General features: G+C 41.0%; 1 protein-coding gene across 1 annotated transcript in view; it reads left to right on the forward strand.

The window, feature by feature from the left end:
• The window catches only part of LOC135209198 (glutamic acid-rich protein-like), a 67,248-nt gene extending 51,472 nt beyond the window's left edge, over window positions 1-15,776 (forward strand). The window contains exons 2-5 of the mRNA XM_064241881.1: window positions 10,143-10,307; window positions 11,277-11,348; window positions 13,114-13,239; window positions 14,895-15,776. Of these exons, the coding sequence (XP_064097951.1) occupies window positions 10,143-10,307; window positions 11,277-11,348; window positions 13,114-13,239; window positions 14,895-15,776 (1,245 nt within the window). The remainder of the gene's footprint in view (window positions 1-10,142; window positions 10,308-11,276; window positions 11,349-13,113; window positions 13,240-14,894) is intronic.
• The last annotated feature ends 2,958 nt before the right edge of the window (window positions 15,777-18,734 follow it).

Genomic DNA, 18,734 nt, shown 5'->3' on the forward strand with positions numbered 1-18,734 from the left:
CTCAGGTTTGTATAGTTAGGAAAAATGCAATTTTGGACAAATTGTCATTTTGGTGAACCTGGGAAAGTCTCAGCTGAATCCCAATCAACAGATAGTCTATTTGGGGATTCAGATATCGTCAGCGACTTTTCGGGTTTTTCCATCCCCCGAAAGGCAAGCCCTATGCATTTGGAAGGTGCAGGACTTTCTAGAGAAAGACCGATGCTCGGCAAGAGAGTGGATGAGTTTACTGGGCACGCTCTCTTCGCTAGAGAGGTTCATTTCTCTAGGAAGACTGCACATGAGACCTCTACAGTTTTTCCTGAAAGAAGCATGGCCAAGAAAATCGCAACCGGATTCCTTCCAGTTTCAAATTCCTACCAAGGTGAAGGAGGAATTAAGTTGGTGGCTAACTCCAGGCAGGTTAGCAGAGGGGATGTCGCTCCAGCAGAAGAACCCAGACCTCATCTTGTTCTCCGACGCGTCGGACGCAGGTTGGGGAGCGACATTAGGCCCTCAAGAGGTGTCGGGGCTTTGGAACGAGGAAGAAGCAAGTTGGCACATAAACAGGAAGGAACTGATGGCGATATTCTTGGCCTTGAAGTACTATTTCAGTGAGTTGGTACGCGACAAGACAGTGCAGATAAACTCGGACAACACCACGGCTCTGGCATACATCCGCAAACAAGGAGGGACTCATTCTTTTCCCCTTTACATGCTGGCGAAAGAAGTTCTACTTTGGGCGGAAGAGGAAAACGTTTCTCTGCTCACCAGGTTCATCCAGGGGGAGAAGAATGTCAGAGGGGACCTGTTGAGCAGGGAAGGACAACTTCTTCCGACAGAGTGGACGTTGCACCTAGAGGTATGTCAGAGCCTGTGGAAATTGTGGGGCTGTCCGGTAGTGGATCTTTTTGCGACAGCCAAAACAAAAAGACTACCAACCTATTGCTCTCCAGTTCCAGACCAGGAAGCAGTGGCAGTGGATGCCTTCCTGATGGATTGGACAGGCCTAGACGTGTATGCTTTTCCTCCATTCAAGGTATTGGGGAAAGTTATGAACAAGTTCAGAGTCAAGGAACGAGGATGACCCTAATAGCTCCGTATTGGCCGGCCCAAAGTTGGTTCACAGAGGTACTGGAATGGACAGTGGATACACCAAGAACTCTTCCTCTAAGAGTAGATTTACTCAGACAACCCCACTTCGACAGGTTTCACAAGAATACCCTCGCTCTGGGTCTGACTGCGTTCAGACTATCGAAAGTCTTGTCAGAGCGAGGGGATATTCTAGAGAGGTGGCCAGTGCAGTGGCTAGAGCTAGAAGAACCTCCACAATTACGGTGTATCAGTCGAAGTGGGAGAATTTCCGGAAGTGGTGTAAGAAGAGGAAGGTGTCTTCATCCAGTACCTCTGTGACCCAAATCGCAGACTTCCTCCTGTATTTAAGGAAGGAGTTAGGGTTGTCGATTTCTATGATCAAGGGTTATAAGAGTATGTTGACCTCTGTGTTCAGACACAGAGGTTTGGATAATAATTTGGACCTTAGAGATCTTGTTAGATCATTTGGTACCAAGAAGCAGCCCCAATGCAGACCACCTGCTTGGAATCTGGATGTCGTCTTGAGGCATCTAACCTCTAGTAAATTCGAACCCTTAGATAAAGCCTCTCTAAGAGATGTTTCAAAGAAAGCTAACTTTTTAGTCGCCTTGGCAACGGCTAAAAGAGCTAGTGAGCTTCAGGCCATATCGAAGACAGTGGGATGTAGACATGGCAACACAGTGTGTTCGTTCCAGGAAGGTTTTTTGGCCAAGAATGAGAACCCTGCTAATCCTTGGCCAAGATCCTTTGATGTCTTGGGTCTTTCTGATTTAGTGGGGCATGAGCAAGAAAGAGTTCTCTGCCCAGTGAGAGCTTTACGCTTTTATATTGAAAGAACAAGAGATATCAGAGGGAATTCTGATTCTCTTTGGTGTTCAGTCAAAGACCCCAGTAGGCCCATGACAAAGAATGCTCTAGCTTTCTTTATGAGAGAATTGATTAGAGAAGCGCATATGCTGTGCCAAGAACAGAGCTTCGGAGTTTTGAAAGTGAAGGCTCATGAAGTCAGGGCAGTAGCGACTTCATTGGCATTTAAGAAGAATTTAGCCCTCAAAGAAATTATTGAATCTACATTTTGGAGAACTAATTCAATATTTGCGTCTCATTATCTTAGAGATATTCAGACAACCTTTGAAGAGATATTCAGACAACCTTTGATAATTGTCAGACGCTAGGTCCATACGTGTCCTCTGGTACAGTATTGGGCAAAGGAGTTACCACCCCATAACCTTCTTTTAAACTAGGTAATTTAATGTATGACACTTACCTGGCAGGTATATATATAGCTATATTCTCTGTTCCACCTGGCAGAAATTTTCAAAACTCGCGGCAAACGCTAGCAACCTATTAGTAGTTCAGGCAACCACCACCCCGTTACCGTGGCGCTAGCGCCAGGAACCGTTCCCAATTGGGCCAGATTTTCTCTGCCAGCCGAACCGGCAACATTGTTGGTGGTTCCCTGCTAGGATTTTCATTCTCGTTGCTGACTTTTCATGGATCTTTGGTATTGTACTCGGAAACGTTAGCTTGGCATTCGCTTTGGATTGTTCTTTAAGATGTCTGATACTGGAAGTATGTTTAGACATTTCTTCAGCAGAAGAGGAATTGGAATTAGTTGAGGGAAAGAATACGGAACCTTCTTCAGATTACAAGATTCTGACTTCACGTCTTCTTTCTATTTTTGAAGGGGAATTCAAACCGACAGCTCCTTTATCTCCCTTATCGCAGTTTTCCAAGACTAGGACTCCAAAGAAGTCCTCTTTCCTTAAGATGACTCTGTCAATTTTGGCGAAGAAGGCCCTTCAACGTGTGAATGACTGGATGAAGGATAAGAAAGAAGCGGGAAAATACTCTTTTGCTTTTCCACCAGCTAAGTTAGCATCGAACGTCAGGAGTATGGTACGTAACTGGAGAAAGTCTAGGAGGAAAGTCTAGGCCTGGGAGTACCTGCCTCCCTCCAGGGGGACTTCTCCAGTATAGTAGACAGCTCACAGAGACGCGTTACAGTCTGCTAAGGTCTGGTGGACTTCGTCCGAGTTTGACCATCTTTTTAAAAGGATTTTTTAGGACTTTCGAAGTCTTCAATTTCCTAGATTGGTCTTTGGGAGCACTGGCGAACCTCCCTAGAAGAAGAAGATTCGCAGGATATAGAAGCAGCTAAGAGCATTATGTCCTGCATGGACAAGGCTCTGAGAGACGGAACGAATGAACTGGCTTCTTTGTTCACAGCAGGAGTACTAAAGAAGAGATCGCTGTTGTGTTCTTTCGCTTCAAAAGGGGTTTCAAACTCTCAGAAATCGGAGTTGCTGTTCTCTCCCCTTTCGAAACAGCTGTTTCCTTCAGAGGTGATTAGGGATATAGCTCTCTCCCTTTCTCGAAGGCCACTCAAGATCTTCTCTCGTCTTCAGTTTTTTTTTAAGAAGTCTTACCATCCAAGTTGGTTAAGAAAACTCCAAAGGAAACTAGGCCTTCGCAACAGCCCTTTCGAGGCAGAACATTCGCTCGACCCGCCTTTAGGGGTAAGAGAGTACCCACTAAAAGAGGAGGCCAAAAAGGGGGGGGGGGGGGAAAAAAAAAACCTCTCTCTCTTCTTCCTCCTCCCCCCCCAAACCCTCTAAAGAATGAGATATCAGTCCTCCAGACGACAGTTGGGAGCCAGACTTCAAGGTTTTTGGGAAGTTTGGCAGAACATGAAGGCAGATCCCTGGGCTGTCAACGTTAGCTCGGGAAGGGTACAAGATTCCTTTCTTGAAGAGACCACCTCTCGCAACATCTCGAGAGCCCTCGGGGCAAATTACAACGATTTAGTGAAGAAAGCGGCTCTGTGGGAGCAAGTAGCTTCCATGCTAGAGAAAGGAGCCATAGAGCCTGTTCTGGATCACGAATCTCCGGGATTTTACAACCGGTTGTTCCTGGTTGCAAAGTCCTCGGGAGGTTGGAGGCCAGTTCTGGATGTAAGTCAACTGAATCTTTTCGTAGAAAAGACCAAGTTCACTATGGAGACGAACGATTCAGTACTGGCAGCGGTACGTCCAGGGGACTGGATGGTGACCTGGACTTACAAGACGCATACTTTCATATTCCGATTCATCCAGGAAGCAGGAAGTATTTAAGGTTTGTGATTCAGGACAGGGTCTTTCAGTTCAAGGCCCTGTGCTTCGGCCTTTGCACAGCCCCCCAAGTGTTCACGAGGATGATGTCCAATGTGGCGAGATGGTTGCATTTAAGAGGGATCAGAGTGTCTTTTTTATCTGGACGACTGGTTGATAAGAGTCCCAATCAAGAAGTCAATGTCTGGAGGACTTGAATCAAACATTGAACTTAGCAAAAGACCTAGGTCTTGTGGTAAACCATGGGAAAGTCTCAATTGAATCCCCAACAACAGATAGTTTATTTGGGGATTCAGATATCGTCAGTGACTTTTTGGGCTTTTTCCGTCCCCCGAAAGGCAAGCCCTATGTATCAGAAGGTGCAGGACTTTCTAAAGAAAGACCGATGCTCAGCAAGAGAGTGGATGAGTCTACTGGGCACACTCTCTTCGCTAGAGAGGTTCATTTCTTTAGGAAGACTGCACATGAGACCTCTACAGTTTTTCCTGAAGGATTCATGGCCAAGAAAATTGCAACCGGATTCCTTCCAGTTTCTAAATTCCTGCGAAAAGTGAAGAGGAATTAAAGTGGTGGCTAACTCCAGGCAGGTTTAGCAAGAGGGATGTCGCTTCAGCAGAAGAGCCCAGACCTCATCTTGTATTCCGACGCGTCGGACGCAGGTTGGGGAGCGACATTAGGCCCTCAAGAGGTGTCGGGACTTTGGAGCAAGGAAGAAACAAGTTGGCACATAAACAGGAAGGAACTGATGGCAATTTCTTGGCCTTGAAGCACTTCAGAGAGTTGATTCGAGACAAGACAGTGCAGATCAACTCGGACAACACCACGGCTCTGGCATACATACGCAAACAAGGAGGGACTCATTCTTTTCCCCTTTACAAGCTGGCAAAGGAAGTTCTGCTTGGGCGGAAGAGGAAAGCGTCGTGCTGCCTCACCAGGTTTATACAAGGAGAGAAAAATGTGAGTGCGGACCTGTTGAGCAGAAGAGAACAACTTCTCTCGACGGATAGGACGTTTGCACATGGAGGTTTGCCAGAGCCTGTGGAAGTTGTGGGGCCGTCCGGTAGTAGATCTGTTTGCGACAGCCAGAACAAAAAGGTTACCAACCTATTGCTCTCCGGTTCCAGATCAGGAAGCAGTGGCGGTCGACGCATTCCTGATGGATTGGACAAACTTAGATGTGTACGCTTTTCCTCCATTCAAGGTACTGGGGGGGAAAGTTATGAAGAAGTTCAGGGAGAGCCAAGGAACGAGGATGACCTTAATAGCCCCGTTTTGGCCTGCCCAAAGTTGGTTCACAGAGGTACCTGGAATGGACAATAGATACGCCAAGGACTCTTCTAAGAGTAGATTTACTCAGACAACCCCACTTCGACAGGTTTCACAAGAATACCCTCGCTCTGGGTCTGACTGCGTTTAGACTATCGAAAGTCTTGTCAGAGCGAGGGGATTATTCTAGAGAGGTGGCCAGTGCAGTGGCTAGAGCCAGAAGAACCTCCACAATCACAGTAATATCAGTCGAAGTGGGTGGAGAATTTCCGGAAGTGGTGTAAGAACAGGAAAGTGTCTTCATCCAGTACCTCTGTGACCAAATCCAGATTTCCTTCTATACTTGAGGAAGGAATTGGTTTGTCAGTTTGCGACAATCAAAGGTTATAAAAGTATGCTAACCTCAGTGTTAGACACAGAGATCTAGACATCTCGAATAACTTAGACCTTAGAGATCTGATTAGGTCATTTGGTACCAAGAAACAACCCCAATGCAGGCCACCTGCTTGGAACCTCGATGTGGTCTTGAAGTATTTAACCTCTAGCAAATTCGAGCCTTTAGAGAAATCCTCTCTGAGAGATGTTGCTAAGAAAACTATCTTTTTAGTAGCTTTGGCAACCGCTAAAAGAGTAGTGAGCTTCAGGCCATATCGAAGAAGGTGGGATGGAGACATGGCAACGCAGTGTGTTCATTCCAAGAAGGTTTCTTGGCCAAGAATGAGAATCCAGCTAATCCTTGGCCAAGATCCTTTGAAGTTTTGGGTCTGTCTGAGTTATGGGTCACGAGCAAGAAAGAGTTCTCTGCCCAGTGAGAGCATTGCGTTTTTATATGGAAATAACAAGAGAGAGATCAGAGGGAATTGCTGATGCTCTTTGGTGTTCAGTTAAAGACCCCAGTAGACCCATGACGAAGAACGCTCTAGCCTTCTTCATGAGAGAGTTGATTAGAGAAGCTCATATGTTGTGTCAAGAGCAGAGCTTTGGTATTTTGAAAAAAGTGAAGGGCTCATGAAGTCAGGGCAGTTGCGACTTCATTAGCTTTAAAAGAATTTAGCCCTCAAGGAAATTATTGAATCCACATATTGGAGAACTAATTCAATATTTGCGTCTCATTATCTTAGGGATATTCAGACAACCTTTGATAATTGTCAGACGCTAGGTCCATACGTGTCCTCTGGTACAGTATTGGGCAAAGGAGTTACTACCCCATAACCTTCTTTTAAGCTAGTGATTTTATAGGTGATGGCTGTTTGTGTTTTTTTGGTCGTCTGAGAAAAGTGTTCGGTACTTTTATCAGTCTTGTTAGTATTATCTTGGTGTGGTGTGTGTGTAGTTCAGGTAAATGATCTATTACTAGCTTGAATGCCGTGGCATAAGAGGGCTGTACGGTTCTGTCAACACATTGGTCACGTCCAGTTGTCAGTTCCAGTCTTAGCTTCTTCAACATACCGGACACTTTCCTTGTTGAGAGCTCCTAAGGTTTAAGCAGGCTTAGAGGCAGGACCTATGAAGTCAGCTACCTTAGCAGGTAAGGAACCTAGAGTTTTAATAATATTTTAATAATATTTTTATACTCTAATAATGTTGCTGTCTTTGACCCACCTCCAAATGTGTCAATCAGCTATATATATACCTGCCAGGTAAGTGTCATACATTAAAATGAAGTTTTTATGTTAAAACAAAGTTTAATGTATACTTACCTGGCAGGTATATATAATTTTTAATTCCCACCCTCCTCCCTCAGGAGACAGGGTTCAGAGAAAATCTGGCCCAATTGGGAACGGTTTCCTGGCGCTAGCGCCACGGTAACGGGGTGGTGGTTGCCTGAACTACTAATAGGTTACTAGCATTTGCCGCGAGTTTTGAAAATTTCTGCCAGGTGGAACAGAGAATATAGCTATATATATACCTGCCAGGTAAGTATACATTAAACTTTGTTTTAACATAAAAACTTCATTTTTATCAGGTGATGGTGTTTGTTGTTTGATGGTTGTCTGAGAAAAGTGTTGTTACTTTTGTCAGTCTTTTTAGTAGTTTTCTTTGTGTGGTGTGTGTGTGTAGTTCAGGTGAATGATCAATTCCTAGCTTAAATGCCATGGCATAAGAGGGCTTTGGGGTTCTGTCAACACATTGGTCACGCCCAGTTGTCAGACCCGTTTTTTAGCTTCTTCACACAGGACACTTCCTAGTTGAGAGCTCCTAAGGTTTAAGCAGGCTTAGAGGCAGGACCTATGAAGTCAGCTACCTTAGCAGGTAAGGAACCTAGAGTAAAGTAATAATATTAATTATTTGTACTCTAATAATGTTGCTGTCTTTGACCCACCTCCAAATGTGTCAATCAGCTATATATATACCTGCCAGGTAAGTGTCATACATTAAAATGAAGTTTTTATGATAAAACAAAGTTTAATGTATACTTACCTGGCAGGTATATATAATTAAATGCCCACCCTCCTCCCCTCAGGAGACAGGGTTCAGAGAAAATCTGGCTTAAGTGGGAATGGTTCCTGGCACTAGCGCCACGGTAACGGGGTGGTGGTTGCCTGAACTACTAATAGGTTACTAGCATTTGCCGCGAGATTTGAAAATTTCTGCCAGGTGGAACAGAGAATATAGCTATATATATATCTGCCAGATAAGTATACATTAAACTTTGTTTTATCATAAAAACTTCATTTTCAAATTAATAATCATGAATATATAAAAAATTTATGGAATTCATGACCTTATACTGCCGTTGAACTATTTATTTAAATAATTATCTAGTGCACGTTTCTTCTTCTTCTTCTACCAAAACATTGTAGTTTCCTTGGATAAGCCGCGGTTGGTGTCATTGTTGACGATTGTTGTGAAGGAAGTGCCCCAGCGTATATGGGTACAAGTGGTGTGCGGATTTAGCACATAGAATGGAAAGTTTATTGACTCGAGACTCTGCAAACATCGAGGTGGCGTCAATCTTCTTAATTGTTGGTGTTATAAGTAAAAATTTCAAACGCGTCATGGAGGTATGTTTACGCTGCACATGGCTAAACTTTCATTAACCTCAGTTTAATCTTTAAAATATGACCTTAATTTCTAACTTTGGAGAAAATACTTACTTCGAAAGGATAGTAGAGGTCTCGAGCTGTTGCTCTCACCACTGATGACTTGTGACTGGTGCCCATCTCCAGTATCAGGATGTGTTAAAGTACTTTTTCGAAGAGTGGATCCACACGGTGAAAACTGGATCAGCTAGTCCAGTTGGTTGTTGGATGACCATTCGTAGGTGATTCCTGAAGAAAAATTGGAAAAATTGGTATTTGTAGCTTTTTTATTTCTTTTGTTTGTGTTGTTACATTTTTGGGCTTAGAGATCAGTCCAAAAGCCCTTTCCTGCAGAGTGGTATAGGCCTGGAGGCCTAAGTTACCCCAAGACCTATGCCATCATTTGGAAAGACCCTGAATTTGGTAGGCTTGATTCTCAGGCCTAATTTCTAACTGGGTAGGACTAAGTATTTGCTCTGCGTTGGATATTCCCATGAAAATTGACTTATTTTTTTTTTTATTTTTATTTTTTTTTTTTTTAGTATTTGGTTGCTTAGGCTTATTAAGAATTTACTGTTATTTTTTTCAGTCGACTGTAATTAAAAAGCCCCACAGGGGCTAGTGCTAAACATGGTGAAATACATGTGACCCCCAATCCGTAATGGCTTTCATATTCGCGGGACCCTTCCTTGTAGTCTGTGCAGAGTTGTTACTTTGAAATATGTCTTAACTGCATTAGTACAAATGCCAGTGTTAGACCTGTTTGATTATTTCTCCTCTGTTTCAAAAACACTTGGGTAGGCCTAGGCTAGGGTAAATGACCGAGCGGCGACATAGTAGCCACCTCTTTCGGAACGTGGCCACTTCCTGAAATAGCGCTTGAATTATACCGTTATTTCGTAATTATGGAGAAAACACTTACTTCGAGAGGAGCGTAGAGGTCTTGGTGTGCTGCTTGAATGGGCCACAACTCTTTTTGATTGATACTCATGGCAGCAAATTCAAGTACTTTTTCGGGAAGGTGGTCGCAATCCGGGATCAGTGGCCGCTGTGTCGCAGCTTGATCATTTATCCTATTGATAGCCTAGTGTAGGCCTATATGAAATAAGATAGGTAAAATAGCTGGGTAAGACTGAAGACTGCTACTGCTCCCTTTGGTTCGATAAATAGGAGGACTATCAGTTTAGTGAAAATTGGGTGCCGTGTTAGGAAAGAACATTAAAATATCGAAGATTAAATGACGTGAATACACGCAAAAGGAATGAATTTTAAGAAAAGCATAAGGTAAAAGCACAAAATATTATTGCCAGTGACTGGCAGGGACCAGGCTGCGGTATTAGTCTTCAGTCGTATCAAGAATATAGTAGGATTTACGAAGATTTTTTCTGTTTCAAATGCATTAGGTTTACTGACAGGTTATATAGCCTAGGCCTAGCCTACTGAGTATACCGACGGGATGGTCTGCATACTCAGTCGAGACATTCTATAAAATACAGTATAGTGAATTTTGTTTTAGGATGAAAAAATGTACTGTACTGTATTTATTTTATATCATGATGTACTTCAATAGATGTTAAGAGTGTAACTCACATGTAAGTAGAGTGGTGTCTGTAATTTATTTTGTAAAGAAAAAATAGTTCAAGCTTCTTATATTATCTGCTGTTTCCAGATTGTGAAGAACCGCAATGCAGTACGGAGAGGGAAAGCTCACATTGCGAACAAGCTGGTCAAGCGATCACGAGAACTTCGCAATGCAAAAGCAGACAATGACCTGAAAAAGAATAAAAACTGCAGGAAAGCAGATAAGTTGATAGAAGAGATCAGGATATTAAGGGTAAAAATATACTGAATTTTGTGAAATGTTTTAGTAATAAGTGGACCCCCCTGCATTCGCGTTCTCAAGATTCACTGACTCACTTAGCCGTGGGTTTTTCTATGGATCATATCTACCCATTATTCATGGGAAATTCGTTGTTCGCAGTATTTTTCGCTTAGAAATATTGACTAATTACTATATTTTTATATAAATTTCATGACTAAATGCACTTTTTGTGATAAAACTATTAAAATATTCAGGTACGTATAAGCATTTTTAGAGTTTTCTTCTGTTTGAACCAACAAAATAGGCAGTTCTAAGCATTTTGAGATGTTTCAAGTATTCGCGGATTTTAGCTATTCATGGGAGGCTCTGGTAGGCATCCCCCTCCGACCACCGGGGGTCCACTGTATCTCACTTTAAAAGAATATCAGGACAGATGTAAAATATGGTGGCAGTTATTTATTGTGTTACAATTTCAATCTTGAGAAAAGAATGTAAGAAATATTCCCCTTTTTGTTGAATTCAGTCATGTATGTACTGTATAAGAGCTTAGTAATACTAGTGATATTTGGAGTTGTAGGATTTTTAGAATAACTACTTAATAATATAATAATGTATGCTAACTTATACATATTAACTATTGGTCAATAATGTGAATTATCTTTTCCCAACTAGCCGGCTCACTCCCTTGGTAACTTCATTGGACTATTTGCTGATAAAATACTGACATAATATACTTATCCATGGAAATGAATGAATTTACAGAGCAGTATTGTTATCGCAGAGTATACAAGCTGTTATTTTTTCACTTGAATACCTGCCCTGCTGCCATAACTTACTCGATTGGTATTTACATTTTAAAGTATTGACAAGGCTTAAAAATTTGCACATTGTAGTAAATAGTATTATAGTTTACGTGACACAGGCTCTGGAAATTTGTAAAGGAATACACAGAGGATTTTCATCAGCTTTTTCGTTTTGCAGAAGTTTTACGAAGATGATGTAACCAAGTATGCTCTACTCAACACAAAGACACTGCTGGAGGTCAGCAATGATGTAAGTACTGTCTTGAAAAGCCTGTAAGTCCAAAGCATCATTAGGAAATTTGAATATCATCAAAATACCTGGTAATATAGTACATATATCTTCCATGCATCTAAATTTAGACAGAGTAATGTCTTTGGTTTAAAATGGTGGATTATTGCATACAGAAAGATCGAGTCACCTTTAGGGGTAATAGATGTTACTCTCTCTCTCTCTCTCTCTCTCTCTCTCTCTCTCTCTCTCTCTCTCTCTCTCTCTCTCTCTCTCTCTCTCAATATATATATCTTCCATGCATTTAAATTTAGCAGAGTAATGTCTTTGGTTTAAAATGGTGGATTATTGCATACATAAAGATCGGGTCACCTTTAGGGGTAACAGATGTTACTCTCTCTCTCTCTCTCTCTCTCTCTCTCTCTCTCTCTCTCTCTCTCTCTCTCTCTCTCTCTCTCTCTCTCTCTCTCTCTCTCTCTCTCCATAGTATGAAGTTTTGCACTGTACGCATTAGTTAGAATAATTTGGAATGTCCCTGTAGCTACAACTCTTCTGATTCCTTTTACTAAACTTCTGTACATCTGTTTCTTCCATCTTCCTTTCCACCCTCTTGCAACAGTTGTTTCATAGTGCAACTGCAAGGTTTTCCTCCTGTTACACCGCTAAAACCTTTTTTGTCTTAATTCCATTTACAGCGCTGAGTGACTTCATAGGTCCTATTGCTTGGCCTTTGGCTAAAATTATACATCCATTTCTAGCACTTTGGTGGAGTCAGTGTCGTGCCTGGCACAGGGAATAACTGGAATGCCAGTAGGGTAGATTTTCTGGCCTGGTATCAGAGGAATTTATTTCTTGTGATAGAAATTCATCTCTCGATATACTAATGTGGTTTGGATCCCACAATAAGCTGTATATAGGTCCCGTTCCTAGGTGACCGATTGGTTCCTAGCCACGTAAAAATATCTAATCCTTCGGGCCAGCCCTAGGAGAGCTGTTAATCAGCTCAGTGGTCTGGTAAAACTAAGATATACTTTTCTGGCCTGGTAGGTCCAACCATTCTACTGAAGCCAGTTCAGAGCTTCTGGAGACTTACCGGCACACTATTAATCTGTTATTTAAATTGAATCATGAATTTGGACTGTTGATGATTAGTAAGTGATTTGTCTCTTATTCTTGTAATTTTGCCGACTTTCATCCTTTTCTTTCTACATGATATATGGGTATATTTAGTTTTTGATATGAAGTAGTTCAATGATAAGTAAAAGTGTTGAATAGATGCAAACAAAAAGAGAATGGTTGAAAGTTCCCCACAAGCAAAGGAACTCTAACCACAGACTGTGGAAGGTACCTGATTTCCAGAAAACTGCTGTAGCTGTAACTGAGGTTATGAGTCTAGGAACTACAACTTAAATGACTTATGGTACAGCCAAGGATTCAGTGTAGTGATTATAGTTTTATGTAGAATACCCCTATCTACCAGTGTCAAAGTAAATCATGTAGATTCTTATCCTATGGGGCAATGCCTTGTGTGTCTTCTAACTATAACTTTACATCGTAAAAAGTATCAATTTAGTCAAGTTAATTCTTTTTTGGTTCAGTTTTGTGACATTACCTTATATGGGGCTTGTTATAAGTGCTTGATTTTTGTTTTTTATTGTCTATTCCATCAAAAACCCTAGTTCTTGCATCAACTTTAGTGTGCTACAGTTTATTGAACCACTGTTTTATGCCTTACATTGTGGTACATAGTAGTGTTCTGTTATTTTTAATATTTTTATCATTACAGCCCACTGCTACTCTAGAAGAGCGAGCACTATGTCGGATTGCAACCTACAAAACTGTTGTTCCAGAAATAGAGGAATTCCGAAGCCAATATCCTGACTGGGAACAAAAACTTCCACGGTTATTAAAGGTATAAGTAGTCCTATTTGTATGCCTTTTTTACGAGTCAGTGTTGAGAATTTACCTTGTGGTAGGCATGTTTTGTAACTAAAAGCTGTGTTCATCTAGTTTGATTTGATATAGAGAGATGTTAGTCTTTCTCCTGTTGTTTGTTTTGTTAAGAATAATACGCGCACTTGGGGGACATCTAGGTTTTATTTCAATATTATTGTACTCTTTAATAAACATGAGAGAAAATATAGATACCAGTGTGAATTGTATACTGCCAAGCAAAAATATTGAGTGGTGTAAACAAAGCCGACATTATTCAGTACCACAACAAAATATATGGAAGGCATATTACATGGCTGATTATTTTCAGCTAAATAATTTTTCTGTTTACATGTATTCATAACAGTATTTCATGAGTGAATCGATACTCTATATGTTTTAAGATTTGTTTGCGATCTGTCGAGGAGACTATTTTGGCCGTCTGTTTTGTGTTCATACAAAAAATAAAGGTTTTATTTTACATAATGCATGTTACCTTCTTGTGAAGGGTATGTTATGTTAATGCATGTTATCTTCACTTTGTGAGGGGTTATGTGGGAGATTGGCAATTTGGAAGAATAAGAATAGTTTATGTCATCTCTCCAGGGTTTCTTTTTAAAATTATGGAGGAGAATGCATGAGATCAGGTACTGAACAACTACTTTAATGCCTAAATTTCCTTGGGCATGTGCCTTGGTGGTATGTTGTACAGTGAGAACTCTGCTGTTTGTGATTCATGTTCAGGTTACTTGGCTTGCACAGACATTAAGTAGAGGCATATGTACAGATAAATTATGGACATGTTATTGGAACACTGTAAAGTAAGTGATTCTTTGGCTACAAATAAAGCAGACGTAGCAGTCTGCCAGAGTCAGTTAGTGTGACATTGTACAACCTTAGATGTCAATAATTTACAAACGCTTTTTATGAATTACTCTTGCTAATTGTCGGCGGATGTAATTTAGAATTATTCTTTATTACTTGTATGCTTCCTTAGGAGTTTGCAGCATGCTTTTGGTCTAGCTGCATTCATAGTTTAGCTTGTTACTTTACCTTCATTTCAGTTTCCTTTCTTTGGCATTGCTGTCAATCACTCCGTTTCACTTTTTCACTTTCTTAGACACTGAGCACTGAGTGGCTGGAACTGCTCCTGTGCTTCGTTTGAGATTGAATTTAGATTTACGTACTTTGTAAGCAAAGCATGAACTAAGTCATAGCCTTTATTGCTATTGAATTTTTTCTGTATGGGTTCCCTATGCTTAAAACTCCCTAGGTAACATTTTATGATCAAGATACAGATATTCCAAATGTCCTCAGTTTCTTATCACTGTCACTCTTGTAGTACAGATTTTTCAGAATGTCCTGGACTTCTTTGTACTGATACCCATATATGTACAGATATTCCAGTTGTACTTGAATTCTTTGTACCAACACCCCAATGGTACCAGGGTTTTAGGATTACGGTATATTGATTATAAAGTACTTTTAAGAATATGGAGCATTTTCCTGTCTAGGTATCAGCTGGACTTGGGGAATCATTAAGTTTTAGCTGAATTGGCATGATACGATTAAGAGAACTGGATCATTTGATTTCGTACCTGTAAATGATTGTTAATTTTCTTTGATCTTCTCCAGACAATGGGTCTCCAGTACCGAAAGAAAAGGCTGAAGAAGCTCGACATACAAGGGAGAAAAGAAACATTTTTGGAGAAAGAACACCAGACCACCTGCGTTCTCCAGCAGCTCACCGACCTCGAGGTGGATCGCCGACTTCTGGCGAAAACGAGTAGCATGGAGAAGGAATCCAAGGAAGAGGAAAGTGATAATGCAAAATCGTCTGGCAAAAGTAAGAGAAAAGATCATAGTCAGGATGGTTCTGAAGACAGTACTGAGTATATTCCAAAAAAGAAAATGAAGAAAAGTGATAAAAATCTCTCTAAGAAAGATGCAAAGAAACAGATTACCGAGAGCAAAAATATGAGCTCAGAAAGTGAAACTGACAGGACTGGCAGTTTGGAGAGTAAGGGTGATAATGAAATGGAAAGCAATCTTGTAGACAAAGAAAGTATTACTGTGCTGAATGAAGGAACTATACACAGTTCCACAGTTGGGATGAAAAGAAAAATGAAGCTATCAGAAAGTGTATCTGAAGATGAGGGTATTTCTGGAGATAACAGTAGCAGTGAAGAGGAGGAGGAGGAACAGAGTACAGGTGGTGGTTTTACAAAGGAGGAAATGAAGAAGCCTGATCACAGAGAAGTCTCCATTCTGAAGAGAGCAATGCTGACGAAGATGATGGCTCAAGTCAAGAAGACATTGCATGCAAAAGTGGTCCAGAAGAAGAAGAAGAAGAAGAAGAAGAAGAAGAAGAAGAAGAAGAAGAAGAAGAAGAAGAAGAAAAAGATTTTGATGAGGACGCCTCCAGTGGTGATGGGTCAGAAGACAGCGAAGAATCCGATGCAGATGTTCATGAGAATGAGAGTGAGGATGAAGAATCATCTGAAAAGTGTGAAGTAAGGACAGCTAGGGCAAGTCGTGTAAGTAGTTCAATTGCTAAAAAGAAAGAAATATCAGAGAATAAAACAAAATCTGTAAATCTCGGTGGCAAATCTACACATGGAAAAAGCCTGAAAGGCAAAAAAATCAAGCAAACAGTGTCTGACGATGAGGGAGGTGAAATGTCTGATGCTGAAGGAAGTGTTGATTTTGACAGTGAGGGCAGTATAGTTGATGAAAATTATGTCGGGGAGGAAGTAACTAGTATCTGGGATGAATTCAAAGTAAAGGACAAAGGTAAAAAAACCAGTAAAAGATCAGATCCTTTTCTAGATACTACTAAAGATAAGTCTTCAGAAGGTGGTATCATCAAAAGCAAGGGTACTGTTGAGATAAGACGCTTAAACCTCACCGATCAGAAAGGCGTTGTTGAGTTGCTGGAGACGAACAAGGGGGAAGTCTCATCTGCCTCGGAAGATGAAGACTTCTTCGTTCGTGGACCCATTGCGAAAAAACGGAAAAAATCCATGAAAAGTGTTGATGATGAAATAGATGGTGGGGCAAGTAATAAGGAAGATGGGGAGGAAGGAGATAGTGATGGTGAGGGTGAAAGTGATTCTGAAGCGAGGGAACGCTATATTGATCACAACTTCAAGAAGATCTGGGGAAAAGGAATGGAGGAAACAATCAAAGTGGCTCGGGGAAGGAGAGGTATGTCTGGAAGAGGTAGGGGGGGAGGAGGAGGATGGGGGAGGGATTTTGATGGTCATGCAAGGGGAGGAGGAGGAGGCTTTGGTGGCAGTAGAGGGCGTGCTTTCGGCAAAGATAATTCTAATTTCATTCCGATTGGAAGTAAATTGCCGATGGATCAAGGGTTTGGTGCAATTAAAAGCAATGGGGAGTCATTTGATTCGAGATCCGGGAATCACTATAAAAATTTTTCAGACAATGAAAGATTTGAAACCAGCAACAGGGACCATTCTCGTGGCAGATTTGCACAAGGAGGCAGAGGGAGAGGGAGAGGAAGAGGAAGAGATGAGGGTGGCAGACCAGGAGAAAGATTTGAAACCGGCAACAGAGGCCATTCACACGACAGATTTGCACGGGGAGGCAGAGGAAGAGGAAGAGATGTGAGGGGTCGACCAGGAGCGAGAAGAGGAAGATTTGAAAATGGAAGATCTGGTAATCCAAATTTGGAACCAGTAATGGGACTCGGAGAAGATAAATTTAGCCCTGGCAATAGCGGAGCCTCTCATGGTTCTCTACTTCATCCCTCTTGGCTTGCCAAGCAAAAAGAAAAAGAATTGGCATCTTCTATTTATACATTCAAAGGTCAGGTGAAAAAATTTGATCTAGATGACTAGGAAGGGCATACCAGTTAGTTTGAGTGTGGCCAAAGTGAAATGAAATCTGTTAAGAAATCAGGTTTTCTGTGTTATGTGACAGAATGTGTAAAGGAGTTATGCGTGGATGAAAAACACTTGTTTATAGTGTATATTTTGTTGTAATAAACGTATGTAATCTAAAGAAGTCTTTTATCTTGCATATAATTTTGTAAGCTAATGATAGCCAAGTATTTATTTATGTAGGCAGATTGCATAATCTTATTATCCATATTTGAAGGTAATCATAATGTTGTACAACAGTTCGTGTAAGGTAAGATTTCTCCCCTTTAAAGAGTAACAGTTGAACAGAACAGCTGTAAAGAAAATTAAACAGTGAGCATCCTAGAAGTTGAACTAAATTCTTAGAGGCAGAGCTGCTTAGTTTGCTGAGAATTATAGCCCTTTTTGAATTTCATAGGTCACAGGTTTCTTCCAGTTTCTTCCACTCTGATTACAAGAGTGGTGCTGCTTTAGGTAGAACAGTAACATAATGAGGTTTACTAATATCCAGCTTAACGTATGCCTCACAGGGCTGGCCCAATTGATGCAACTGACTTTGCCATTGTACATAACTTGTAGTAGTAGGAGAATCCTGGGTGGTTCAACTCCTCCAGCATGGCTACTAGATCCTTTGTTCTATCAAGCATCCTTTGCATCAAACGCTGAGTTTTAGAAAAAGTTTAATGGAAAGTGTTGCATAAGAGGCAAGCAAGGTAGTTAAGCAGTTTTGCGTGTTTATACTGTCACGTACGTCTTGTCAGTGTTTACAACATCTCTCAGGGTTATAAATGTGATCTCCAGTTTATGGCTCCATCATTTTGGATGACTGAATGGTTTTCACCATTATGAAAAATACATTTTGATATGCTTGAATAAAGCATTCAGGTGTTACCATGACCTTTTATTTTGGACCGATCGACTTTGTTGTCAGATGTTTTCACATGGTTGTTGGCACCCATAGTTTCCAGGACTCCTTTGGTTGTTAGTGCTGTCAGTGTACCACACGCAGTGTACTGTAGGCATTACTAGAGGTTATTTGTTGTAGGCATTACTAGAGGTTTTTTGTTGTATCCCTCAGGCCCCAGACTACAACTCCTTTTCATGTATTTTTACTGTACTGTACCTCCATTCATATTCTTTCTTTCATCTTACTTTCCTTAACCCTCTTCTAACAATTTTTTCATAGTGCAACTGCTTTGAGGTTTTCCTCCTGTTACACCTTTCAGACCTTTTTACTCACAGTTTCTCTTTCAGTACTGAATGACCTCATTGGTCCTAGTGCTTGGCCCCTGGCCGAAATTTTACATTTCAATTCTTCCTTTGTAAGTCCGGATTAGATTTCTAATTCTGCATAAAATCAGACTTGACTCCAATTTTACTGCAACCAAGAAAGGGTTGCAGTAAAATTTGTATGGCTAAATGTAAGGGGAGCAAAGAGAAAGAATTAAAATAACAGAAAGTAACATTTAATATAAGCTATATTGGCCATAAGGAAAGATCAGTTAAGAACTATACTCTCTTCTTTTCCATCTGTCCACCTGCTTGTGGTGTTTGCGTATGGTAACACTGCATCCCGGGGTTTAGATAATTACGC

This window comes from Macrobrachium nipponense, chromosome 37 (genome assembly GCF_015104395.2).
Source record: "Macrobrachium nipponense isolate FS-2020 chromosome 37, ASM1510439v2, whole genome shotgun sequence".
NCBI lineage: Eukaryota > Metazoa > Arthropoda > Malacostraca > Decapoda > Palaemonidae > Macrobrachium > Macrobrachium nipponense.